The sequence below is a fragment of the Limulus polyphemus genome, unplaced genomic scaffold (assembly GCF_000517525.1).
Source record: "Limulus polyphemus unplaced genomic scaffold, Limulus_polyphemus-2.1.2 Scaffold5558, whole genome shotgun sequence".
Classification (NCBI taxonomy): Eukaryota; Metazoa; Arthropoda; class Merostomata; order Xiphosura; family Limulidae; genus Limulus; species Limulus polyphemus.
Window position 1 is genome coordinate 35,597 of NW_013671168.1, and position 14,075 is coordinate 49,671.

General features: G+C 32.9%; 1 protein-coding gene across 4 annotated transcripts in view; it reads left to right on the top strand.

Annotated features, from left to right (window-relative positions):
* Positions 1–10,470, top strand: part of LOC106472726 — a 45,439-nt gene extending 34,969 nt beyond the window's left edge. For all 4 annotated transcript variants that reach the window (XM_022401268.1, XM_022401269.1, XM_022401267.1 and 1 more), the window contains 3 exons: positions 2,740–2,933; positions 3,775–3,968; positions 7,226–10,470. In XM_022401268.1, the coding sequence (XP_022256976.1) occupies positions 2,740–2,933; positions 3,775–3,940 (360 nt within the window). In that variant the 3' untranslated portion in view covers positions 3,941–3,968; positions 7,226–10,470. The remainder of the gene's footprint in view (positions 1–2,739; positions 2,934–3,774; positions 3,969–7,225) is intronic.
* The last annotated feature ends 3,605 nt before the right edge of the window (positions 10,471–14,075 follow it).

Genomic DNA, 14,075 nt, shown 5'->3' on the forward strand with positions numbered 1-14,075 from the left:
TCCTGCACAATAGATTTATCTTTTTGGTGGATTCTGGTTTTCCTGGAACCACTCATTCCTTTAGGTCACACACACACATATGCTTCCTCTAATTGATGTTGCAAGACTAGTGGTATTTTTCACAAGATCCATTGTTCTAGACTGTCCACCTGCCTCCCCTTACTCTTGGAACTGTCTTGATAGCTGGACTGTTTCAACACCACCTCCAAAGTTCTCTTGTCTCCTCCCCAGACTGGACCTTCTCCTATTCACTGGTGCTTCCTTCCTAGTTTGGGAAGTATCTTTGAATGACATAATGGCTTCTGGCCTTTGGACACAGGATGAATGCTCACTTTACATCAATGTGCTCAAACTACTTGCTGACCATAGGACATGTTCCAGTAACATGCCGTATCTGTTGGATCATTTGGTCATGATCCCTTCAGACAATTCTACAGTTGTTTCATACATCAATCAAGCCATTGGATTCTTGCCCTTTATACTACCTTTCTTTTAAGACTTATTTCCTCCTCCTTTTCACCTGGGGTTGTTGTCCTACAGATATCTATATAGTTGATTCTTCTTGCACTTTTTCCATTGTAAATATATATTTCTCTGTTCAGATCAGTTTTTTTCCTTCCTAAGACTACTGACACTCGGGAAGGTGATTGCATTTTCTGTCGTATCTCTCATCCTTCTATCTCACCTCTATGATCATTCAGACCCAAATTGGCTGTTCAGGCTGGTTGAGGTTACTTATCACATACCTCCCTTTTTCTGGGTCCCTGTCTTCGTTTCTTCATATTCTGGGACCCCTCTTCTTCCAGGGGCCTCTTTCCTTTTACCCTTACTGGGTGGATCCATAAACTTCTCTGGTTGGTATATGAATTATTGTATGAACACTTGCAGGCTATTCCACATTCCTTCACATCAAATTTGTCGCTCATTATCTTCACTATCTGACTGTGTGCCTCCTGAGGGTTTTCAACTTCCTCCGATCATCATTCTTCAATCAACCCACTCTCTCTAGATAGATAAGTACAATGTTCAGTTCAAAACCCCTTTTCATCTCATAGGATCCCACCAGGTGGTTGGTGTTGCTTCCCAGGGTATACATACCCAAAATCCACATTGAGCCAAGATAATGGAAAGTGCTCATACCATTTACCCTGGCTCTACCAGTGCCCATTGGAAGATGGGGAGTTACAGAAGTCCACTTGAGGTATTCTCTTGGTATATATATCTTTACTCAATTGTTAGATCCAAATATTACCTATTCCATGGACTATCATAGAAAAAGCCAGCACCAGGGAAGTGTTTTCCCCACTTTCCTGGCTTGTGCTTACTGGCTTTTAAAGATAGGGTTTTGCAATCACCCACTGTACTGTCTCCAGTAAAAAAAAAACTTTTAAGCTGGTGGTCTAATGAGGATCTGTGCATCTCTCCAAGTTTCTCCAATGTGAATCCTCCCCCCTTCACCCCTTCATCAAGTGGATCATGGTAGACCCTTGCCACCTTCTAGTTCCTAGCTGTTGAAGTGGTGGACCGTGGAGAATCCTCAACAATTGGGCTTAGAAGTGGGATGGTGGTGACATTTTCAGTGTAGTGTGGGTTACCCTTCTAAACTATAATTCATACCACTTGTGCCCTCTTTCTGCTGCCAGTGTCTGTTCAGTAGAGTTGAGGTGAGCACACACACTATAGGACCCCATACTGCTTAACTAAAATGTCCTCCTTGGGCAACTGGAATATGTCCTGTAGAGTCTGTTTAGTAGAGTCAAGGTGAGCATACAAGATACATCCTGAATGTCCCCCAACCACTCTACATATATTGGCTAATTGACCATTTGTGTGTAAATGCTTGGACAGTTATGTCCATATTCTGCCCATCTGTGCAACACATGGGGCTCAATTCTTCCACCCTTCCAGGTGAAGCATATACCCTGGTCAAGACAAAATTGAGATCTCCCATGGGTGTGGCCCTATGGAGTGTCACACTTCATGGGCTTCCCTTCAAGCATCTTTTGAAGGGAGCTCATCTAGGTAAAATTATGCACTGGCCTCTCCACCAATTCAACATGGGATTCTAGCTAATCTGTGTGAGGAGGTGAGTTATCATCTTGGAAGTTAACATTTTCCTAATCTGAAAATGTATTTCTGATAGATACTCACCTGTCCTCTTCATTTGTGGTGCACATTTTTATGTTTCCTCATCAAAGAATGAAGTTACCACTAGTATAAGTGATTAGGGGAATTACTGGAAGTTGTGTTGCCATCAGATTAGTGGAGGGCTTTTGTCACTTAATGATATCATCATGCACCAGCTCAGCTCACGTTAAAACACATGAAATCGGCATGAGTTTCCTCAAGGCTAGTGACATGGAAATCTATTAGGCAGATATATGAGGAAGAGAGTCAATCTGTGTGTGGATGTATCTATCGGAAATACATTTTCAGATTAGGAAGATGTTAACTTGAAGTTACAGTTAGCTGATGCCAAGGTAATAAATAGTGTTCTGAATATGTCTGTACAGAGATAGAAAGATGTTGCTCTCATAATAATGTAAAGACATCTTCAGGTACAGCTGATGATCACTTTACTTGGGAAACCATGTTTTTAATAAATGGTATACTTGTGAAATGTACAATTGTCCCTGTTTTTTTCTGTAATTATGGAATTTCACGAGGTACCAATGGTTTCATGTATTAATTATATAAAAACATCTGTATAAATGTTTATGAATAAACTGGTAATTACAGTACAACCTTGAACAAGGAACAGTGTGGTTACCACAAGGATTGACATCAAGACAGTGGTTTCAGACAGTTACTATTGGCACTTTGATGGGAAGCTGTGTTGGAGGGGCTTGTGTTGTTGTTAGAACATTTGATAATGTGCCAATACGTACAGCATCTGTTGGGGGTGCTTTACTGGTTGTTTTAGTCTGTTTTAGGTAAGTTTATTATGTACTTTCATGCTCAAATAATTACAATAATTGCTCAAAATTGAAATTTCTTCTAATTTCGAATAAACTTTGTCCAACTCTTAAATTTTTTTTCATTTCTTCAGAAATGTTTTCATCCTACAATAAATACTTGTGAAAATAAAGTATAATACCAAATGTATTTAAGGGTCATTTTAAGACCCTATAAGAAACATGAAACAATTAAAATATATGCCATTTTTATACATTAGTACTTATACCTGAATTTTTCTTATACCAATTAACCTTACATTTATTCAACAATGGTTGGTTCAGACCATTTTGTGTATAGCCGTAACAGTTTTTATAATTTTATTGTCCACATAGTTCAAACTAGTTAGGCATTAAATAAAAAGCTTAAAATATATACTCTGTAAATGCATTTTAAAGGAGAAATAATGAAATTATATACTGTAAAACTTAAGTTTTTGGCAACTTGAAGTGAAGCTCTATATCTAGGTCTCGGTAAATACCAATGTTCAGAATATTTTTTTACTAAACTCAGACATAAGATTTAGAATGTATGACATGATTTATCTTTAAAATATAGTCAGATGTCATCATTGACAGTTTTTAACTTTATTTTACTATTAAACATTTAGTTACCTGTCAATATGGAAGTGAAAAAAATTTTTTGCTTACATTAATCTGCATCATGACTTGTAGTCCTTGAGTCAACTAAAAATACAACTACTGAAAAGAAGAAATGTAAATAATATTAAAATATTAAACAAAAACACAGAATCTTTTCTCAACATCTGTATATGAAAGTTTGAAAGAATAGCTGAACATCTGGTATTCTTTTCTTTAGACTTCTAAGTTTTCACATTGTGACAGCCTACCAACGAGCTAAGTTCACATCTGTCAACATCTTGGCTAAGAAACAGGTAGATATTACTCAAAATGATGTGGTTATTTTACACGAACAAGATTCTGAAGGGCCAGTTGGTGTACATTTGCCTACATTGGTTCCATAAGTTGCCATGCTATTCTATATGAAAACAGGTGTGTTGTCTTTAAATTTGTATTTGATAGATTGTGTAAATTATAATTTAGAATTTCCTTTTATTTTTAAAACTTTCCAGGAAATATTTTTCTTTCACTCTACTTTTTTTTGCTGAAAATTATGCTGAATCTTGGGATGAGAAAGAAAAATTCTACTTTCAAATGTTTCCTTAATGCTTCTACAAAATTTTGGTAATGAAGTAGATAATCTACTGAATTATTATGTTTGAAATATTATAACTTTTTGCTGAACAACAAAACAGTTTTTGCTTAATGTTCCTGGAACACTTGATTGAGGGTTGACTATTAATGTATTAGGTCTGATGGATTAGTGTGTGCCTGAAGCATTTTATTTTAGAGGATTTGTTATTAATGGAGAGGTTGAATACATCATATTAAAATGACTTTGGAACCTCACCATGTTATTACAGACTTACAGTCCATGAAATCACATCTGGTTATGCTTCTTTGATGGTGTCCATCTTGACAACAGCTCTGCAGTATAGTTTCCATACAAAATTGTGCAGTTGTGAGTTGGGAAAGCATTGTCCTCATACACTAGATGGATTTTGGAAATCCTACCGCTCCTCCGTCTGTGTTTATCTATTACACTCACCATGGGCAGGTCAAGGTGCACATGTCAAGATGTTTTATAAAGTTACATTAAAACTTTAATGAAACTACTTTATTATCATTATATATGAATAAACTAGACATCAAAAAAGTAGTTAATAAATCAAATTTTAATATTATATATGTTTGAAATTCTTAATTTCATAAGGAAATATTTTGAAAAATCTCCCCTAGTATGAGAATTGTGATATTTGTTTCCTAAGTCTTCCCTCCTCTTTAATTTATTTTCCACCCCTCCAAGAAGTAAGGAATTTAACATAAATTACTCATTATAGTATTGATATTACTCAGGCAAAGCATAATTTTTTGTACCCTTCAATCTTATTTCTCGGCGGAGCCATAAACTAAAAAGTCAGATCCACTTACCACACCCACCTGTCACATCGTATCTTTCACAAATTACCAGTAGTTCTCTGACGTTTTGTGTATTGTATTATTTATAACTAATAGCCAAAGTTTTAATCTATTAAATGACATATTATATTACCTTGTTTTCTGTACAGGTATTTTCTATTTTATCATCAGTTTCAAATTTATTCTTGGGAAAACACATCTGGGAGCTTAGCTGAATTTTTAAATGCTTTTATCACATAGTTAGAAACCCAGGAAAATTATGATAGTTGTAGGATATTATTTGGTTTCTTGTGTGTTATTATTCTGTACTCTTAGGTGGATTATTTGATTAAATAAAAAATTATTTGTGTAGTAGTACCATTGATATATATATAAAAAGTAGACTCAAGTTTCTTCGATAGCCGACAGCAAAAAGAAAAGTCCCAGGTAAAAACTATGTTTCATTATTTATTATTATAAAAGTGACTAAAATGTAAAAATTAGAAACTTGTTGTGGTAGATAAGGTTAGATTATGTAAGGTAATGAAAACAAGTTAAGCTCACAAGTAGCTCATGTGTTACGTAATTTGATACAGTAATGTGAGCTATACATACACTGAATGATTTACAACTTGTGTGGCAGGATTATTAGTTATACACAGTTCAAAGGGCAGTAAAACAATAAAATTAAGTAGAAACAGATGTTACAGATATATACTGTTACAAATTTTAAGCTGTTGAGGATAAACAACTGTAGTTTCCTGTTACAACTTGCAGTAATTGTAGAAAGAAAAAAAGGGTAATTTAGATTTATTTCCTAAATTTTGTGGTGTGGTTATGAAGTTGATCAAATTGACCAACCACATATAGAACTATAGTATAAAAAATAACAGATAAAAGATAGTTTGTCTGAAAAAAAAAACGTTTCATATTTATTTAGGAGATTTTAGGGATTATGCAAAAAGAATTTGAAAATTTTCAGATGAAGAAAAGTATTTTTAATCTTAAGAAAATCACTTTGCACTCAGAACTGTCAGCACTTTGACTCCATAAATTCATGGAGAAATTAAATTTTTATCAATAATACTTAATTAAAAATTATGCTTTTTTGTGTTGTAATGTTTACTGAAAGTTTGTAAAATTTTGTGAAGATACACAAAACATTAAAAGTTATAGCATGAGAACTGCGATGGTCACGAACTCAGTTGAATCAGCTGAGCCTGTAGTGAGAGAGATAATCCATCTAGTCTCCCAGCAAGCCATTTCAACAGTCGAATCACAAACACATCCATAGATGCTGCATCTGGTGATTTGATGGCTATGTTGTCGTTTGGTATATCACAAATACTTGTTTCATTGTCCAGCTGCTTGAGGTATATGACAGTTAAATGGATATGTTGTGGAAGCAATTTTTATATGACTTGTGTTGCTTTTCCAGATGGGGATCCTTTTTGATTATGCTGTGTACTATTGTCTGGGATATGTGAAAGGCTTTTGTCACTAAACTTTGTATATTCTTCACTGTTACAAGATACTGTGTTTTACTTACCATGTCTAAGACATGTTTAAGCCTCCTTTTGTTCCAGTTTGATCCATATTCCTTTGTTTTCCAATGCCATTAAGTACAAGGGATATCCCCATTTTGGATAATTCCAAATTATCAACCTTAAAATATCTTTATGATCTGATGTTTGAATATTTTGCATAGGAAAAGACTGTTACTTACCCTTCCAAAAAGCACTCAATTTTCAGTAGCATCATAGTGTCAAAATGTAGTTGTGACACATTCTGCTCCACCATGATTTTATATTGGCTGTGGTTGTCACATGACCTGCAGATTTGCATAGCTAAAATTGTTTTAATATAATGTACTCAATGCTCTGTATAGCAGGTCTGATGGTTCAGCATTGTAATGGAAAATTAATTGGTGTATCGTTTCTGAAGTATTGCAAGAACTTGGTGCTGAAACAAAGAATTTTCTATTCTAGTGTTTTTGATGTGCTTTATAAGGAAAAATGTCAGTCTTTCTGAATCACTTCAAAGACTTGGTGTTCTGTTGTATGGTCTGTGGTTTAATTTTTTTGTTGTTGGTATTGGAGATTTCATTCTGAAGCAAAAACAAAAAAATGAGGTGGTTTAGATTTTTAATTACATAAAAATTTTATTGATTTTTTTTAATTGTTAATTTTAATTTGTTTGCTTTTTGATATTTCGTATATATGTGTTAATTTAGATCTATTGCTTCATTTTAATTGTGACTTCATAGAGGTGATTATTCTTGTTACTTGCAGATAGACATTTGAAAATCCCTTTCTAAGTCTGCAGTGTATGTGGAAATACGGAATTTTGTGATCGTTAGAAGCATGAAGAATATAACTTGTTTGCTTATTTTTTTGTAATTGTTTATTTTGAAGTACAATGTGTTCATCATATTTTCTGAATTATTAGTTATTATAAAAGTACATTATAATAAACATTTTTGTTAGTCCTAGTCCTTACAAGTTATTTGTATATTTATTTCATCTTTAGAGCTGTCGTTATTCTTATTGTAGAAATGAGTCTAATAAATATTTCATTACACATGTTGTACAGCAAATTATGAAACTATATAATTATATGCCATATATATATATAAATAAATCCATGTAATAACAACACTTTGAGCATTAACATAAACAACTAGACTTTTAACTACTATAAAGATTGAATTTCATTAGAATGATAATTGGTGGTAGCACCTACAGTGTATTACAAGCAGATTTTCAAGCAAGCATTTAGAAGAACCTTTGTAGATGTTTATTAACTGACATTTCTGCAAGTATGCATTTTTGAAATAGAACAACACTTGAAATTAATATATGCATCTAATTATATTAGATCATTACAGAAAACCATAACTAATTATTCTGGGAAGAAAAGATCCACAGTGTCTGCTTAACATGTACTCAATCATCTTTTGAATGTAAAGGGTTCCATAGCTTCTACTTCATTAAAACTGTGCGAGATTTACTGATCTATATATGTCATGTAAGTGATTTTTCTGTTTCAATATGTGAATGATAGTGTTAAAAAGTCTATCCTAATCAGCAGAAGGATGTTTAGTTTTCTTGAGGGTTTCTTTTTTTTGTTCTCGTTTTTCCAAACATTTGTGTAATTTACTCCTGCAGTTTTCAGCAGAATATTTTAAAACTCTAGAAATGTTAAAATTATGAGCAAAAGTGTTCCTTGACAATAATCTGTCCTCTTCCTTTCTTAACAGATATGTCTCAAAGGTAAGGCATAAGTTGCAGGTAGGTAGACCTGTCTAACCTTGCTTGTTTTCAGAAGTATTTTGTAAGTGTAATCTGGTAGATAAAGTGATTTGGTTTTTGTAGCTTAATCTTTTGAAAACGGGATTGTATTCTCTGATAAAAGTGTTAACTTGGCTAATGCCATGCATAACAGTTGTCTCAGGTGTAACAGAGGAACATCTGTGTCACTTTATTTATAAAATACAGTGTTAAACATAATGTAATGTAGTACAAACTTAAATCATGACAAGACAGTAACAGTTATTAACTTACAGTTTGGGAGAGATGATGAACACAGGTATGCAGTGTTTTTTGCCACACACTATTTGGCATTGGCATTTCTTTACTTGTGTTGTGCTTGTGACCCTCTAGATATGACGTCAATATTTAACTTTGATCCACATGTTGGCCAGCACAGCTATTCCATTGGTGATCTTGTAGACAGTATCCTTTACATAACTCCAGAGATAGGGGAGTGATGTCTGGTGACCATGCCTGATGGAGGATCAGCTCATCATGGTTTCTTTCTTTTGTAACATGCTGCCAGACTTTGAACTGTTACTATTAGTACTTAATAGAATTCTTAACTGGTGGATATTTTCCATATACTGTACAATATTGTCTTTGCATTAGAAAAGGTGATTTCAACTCTGCCAGCCAGAGGACACACACAGCTTACTCCTTAATTGTTACCATGTAGATGACTTATTTGGGAATAGTGCATGTTTTATTTGATTACACTTATTATAACAAAAAACTGCATACACCCGCCTTTCATCTACAACAAACCATAAGTTTGTAATTTATACTGTCTAATCATGGTTTAAATTTATAATACATCAAAATCTTCAGACACGCTGTCTTTAGATTTTCATAACACATCCAACCACTTATAGTACGATTGATATCTTATTTGCATTGAGAACCTCTAAAAGTTATCAAATAAAAAAGAGTTTTATAGTAATATTTCACATTTGTTCATTAATTTTGACTTTGAAACTAGTCTAGAAAAGTTATTTAACTCTATCGAAAAGAAATGAAGTAGAACCAAATGTTTTGTTTAATGCATGTGTTTTTAAGAATAATTTTCTTGCTTCTACTTTAATATAAATTTGGATATTCAAGAAAACTATGTTTCAGGTTTTTAATAGTGATTGTGATAATATCTTTCATGAGAATCATTAAGATAATGTTTTTGAAGTATTACAGATTAAGAGTAACTTCTGTGTGTGCTTCAGAATTATTTTAGGTGTTTATGTGTATTTCCATATAATTAAACATGAGCATTTCTTTGGTTTCTCACTAATTAAGTTTATAATAATTCTGAAACCATTTAATAATTACAAAATTCCTATTTGAAGGAAATTCACAAAATGAATGATACATATTCCTCAAATTTTATGTCTGATTTCAAACGTTTTAGTAACAAAATTGTAACAAGACATCACAATATATTTGGAAAGTAATATTTATACAAAAATTAAACTTTCTAGATTTCTGAAATTTAGAGCCTGTTAAACCAAACTTTAATGCATTATGAATGGAAAATAGTTACTTAAGAACAAATTGTATTAAACAATTATAGTACGAGTTATATATACTGACACAATATTTATGATTTCATACTTGGTTCTTTTGGGTCTGTTGGAATCCACTTTACTGTAGATATAAATGTAATTGTCTGTTGTAAATACTTTCAAAAACATTTTTGAAGTTATTTTGGGGTTTTGAATATGCTAAAAGCATGTGTTTGATTACTAGGAGGACAAAAATATGTAGGTCTCAAGTTACAAGCAGTTGATAAAAGTTATTTATTAATTTGCTATTTTTTTGTAATAGTCATAGTTTCATTATTACTTTTATACTTTTAATTATCATCTTTGAAGTAATTGAAATTGTTTTTAAATTATTTCCCATTTTTCATTCTATTTTGGATATAAATATATTTTAGAAGGATGTTCACGTTTACAAACTTTCCTGTCAGTCTTTTACCCTTTTATTAACATCTTCAATTTTGGAATTAAAACTTAGTTTTGAAAGGAATAAATTTCAGTAACAAAAAATCCCTTTTTAAAAGTAATTTTCTTGATGTATATCATGGTTTGAAGATAATGTTCTATTTGGATTTAAAAAAAAAACAAATTGTGAGTAGTGGTATATTTAGTCAAATTTTAAAACAGAAGTGTGTGTCCAAAAGAAAGATTGTACTGTTTTTAAAGTAATAAATTTCCTGCTTTGCTTTGACACCAAGTCCAACTTCCTATACTTTACATTTTTTTTTTATGCATTTTGGCTGAAGATGGGCAAGCTTTGTCTGATGTTCGCGAGTAGACAGCTAACATGTTTATCCTACTCGTGATTTTCACGGCTTAAGTTTGTAATTTTTTTTTTTTTTTTCACCGTGTCTTGAAGATAATTGTAATTCGAGACACAATTTCTTCTATCTTACCGCTGCTTTCTACTCGGAATTATTTGTTAAAAGGGATAGGTCTTAACAGGTAAGTTTACTCAGTTGTTCTATCGTGTTGTTTCAAGTTTTCTTGTTTTTGTCTGTTGACCAAGGATTCTCAACGCTGTTCTTATTATTTTTTTGACAAGAAATTAGCAAGTAAATAAAGCAAAGCTCATTGTTTACATGGGAGACATAGAAATACCGCTTAACCAAACTCTTAACATAAAGTTCGTGCCAAACCTTGAGAAAATGAAAATTGTGTACAGAATATTGATGCTTCAATCTCATTCCATGTATTTTTACGTCAACAGATCCATAAAAGGTACGTAAATGGACATAAAACCGGTAAGAACCGTTTTATGAGGAATTGCATGGATGTTCCTCTTGCACCTATTGTCGTTAAAATAATTCTTCATAAACATGAAGATAAACATAAAGATGACAGACAACTCGGCGTTTTGGGCTTTGAAGAAAGAAGGGTAATAAAAAGAAGAACCGTATTTTATTGCGATGCACCAACATTTACTTACTGCCCTGCTAACACGTGATTTGTTTTATAATGAAACTATTGAAAATGTATACCAATAAAATGTTAACACGTAACTTTATTTCACAATAAATCCTATTCAATCTGAAAACACGTGAACGTTTCGAAATACAAAAATTGTTTCAATCCATTGAGACACAGATTTTACATCCAGCTTTGCTTACGAAAATCTCGACAGGTAGGTTTCTAAGTTTTAGTGTAAGGTTTGGTTTGTTTTTCACCCAAAGCTATACGATGGCTATCTATGCTAGCTGTGTCTAATTTTGCAGTGACTAGAGGGAAGAGAGCTAGCTACTCAACATCACCCACCGCCAACTCTTGGGCTACTCTTTTACCAACGAATAGTGGGATTTACCGTCACATAATAACGCCCCCAGGGGCGAGCATGTTCGGCGTGACGAGGATTCGAACCCGCAACCCTTAGGTTGCGAGTCGAGCGCCCTAACCACTAGGCCCTAGTGCAAGGAAATGTATATTTTACTGGCTAAATAGATAATGTCTGCGAAATTAAATGCAGATCCACTTGGAAAATTATGTACACTAAGAATTTTTTTTACCATAATATTTAGGATAAAAAAAAATCGCTTTACAATAATCATGATACTTAATCTAGCTACACATTGGCTAGTAAAAAAAAGTTGAACTATCGTTTAAATGATGGAACACTCGCTGTAACGAAAACCGTAAACTTTCAATAAAATAACGTGAGTAAGAAGTCTTAGACTTGTCAATGAAAATGGTAAACCTAGTTCTTTGAATTAAAAAACGCGATAGAACAATTATATCGTCAGTAAGTATTTTAGACTGCAAATGATATTGAGGATGTATGTAATATTACAATAGCTGGATTTATATAAAATTGCGACAGAAAAGTCAAATATCAAGTGAATTTATGCAATCTAAATCAAACAACTGTAAATTATGTTGAGGATATATTTAATACGATAATAGCTAGACTTATAAAATCTGTGAAAGAAAGTCAAATCACGAGTGAATTTGTGCAATCTGAATGAATGAATCTGTGAAGGTTTGTTTGTAATTCAGCACAAAGCTACACATCTGTGATCTGGCCATCACGGGTATCGAAACCCAGATTCCAGCGTTGTAAGCCCGCAGGCATACCGCTGTGCCACTGGGCGGCAAATCTGTAAAGGATGTCGAAGATTTACTAAGTACCTTAAGAATGATATCTAAGTGTAGCATTAATTATATATAGATATTGATAGTGATATTGATTTTCATGACGTCTTATAGTTGTATAATTTCTGATCAAAATATGCTGTATAAGTCTAACATAATTTTAAAAACAAGTCACACACACAAAAAAACCAACAACATTCAATTATTAAAATGCATTGATTTGTCAGTTAGGTATCGATACTATTACGGATATTTTCGGCCATAATTCCAAGAATATCACATTTTAAGTTCGCTAATGTTTATGAGTATAATAACAAAAGTAAAACACAGTATTTACAAAAGTATTATGAAACAGAAAGTGCACTGAAATTTGGGCAGGTTTCTAGAGTTTGATTCACTTGAAATAACAAGAAGTTGCTGGAAGTTGTCATATTGTTGTCCACTGAGATATTTTGAAATAATCTCAATTCTTTAGCAAGTGTCAATACGTTGAAATAGAATCTTGTATTCGAACACAGTTAATTCAAACAAATATAACACTTAGGTCTAACTTGCATGGAATAAGCTGGATTCACATGTAGTGTGTAAGTTGTATGTCGTGTAGCATATTTTACTTTTTTTTTTTCGACTTACCATGAAATACATGTGACAAAATTTGTTAATGTTACTTAAATAAAGCTTTATGCATGTATATGAGATTGTTTCAAGTTTTCAAATAGGGCCGAGCATGGCTTAATGGTTAGCGTGTACCACGCTGTGAATACGAGGGTTTATAGTTTATGTCCCGTTCTCGCCAAATTCGCACTCTGCACATTACGGACATGGGTACATTATAAGAATGATTGTCAAAGCCCACAATTTGTTTAGAGTAGCCAAAGATTAGGTTGTAGATGCTGTTGACTAGCTGCATTCCCTCTAGTCTGTTAATTCAAAATTATGGACGGCTAGCACAAGTAACCCTTATAAAGCTTTGTGCAAATATCCAAACCAACCAACCAACTTTTCAAATAATATACATATATACCTATTTATTGGTAAAATCCAGTTTTCTACTTTTAGGATTCTATGTATATTATATTGCTTTTGATACTGTTTTATCATTGAAAATGCCACCCAAATAAGGAAAGTTTTCAGCCAGTTGAAACAAATTATTTCTCAGCTTTTTATCCTCTACCTGGCACAGAAAAAGGTTTATAGTTTTAAGAGGGTAGAATGTAGTTCAAATTATGTTTAGCAAGTTGTCAGTTTGCTTCAGATCCACATGCAGGGTGAGCCTGTTGACTAGTTTTTCCTCTAGTCTGTCAGTTCAAAATCAGGGACGGTCATATGCAGATAACTAATAAATAACTTTGTCCTAATATTTTAAAGCAAACAATTTAAATACTAATCAAATTAAAATACGTTTATTAGTAAATAAAACAAAACAACATATTCTCCACTGTATTACAAATCAACCAAATTAAAAAAAAATGCTCCGAAAACAAAGAGATGATATACTCAATGGCAGTGGTATTCGTTTTACAGAACTGGATCTCTTCTTCATACGAGCATTCAGCTCAAGAGCATGTGTTGATACTTTTTTCCCCTTTCATATTCATAACGATTTGCTTTTGATGTTGACATTGTTAATCTGTTTCATTTATCTATTTCTACTTCTTTCAAAATTCTAAACAATCGTTTGAACACACTGTTTGAGAATGGATGAAAGAGAA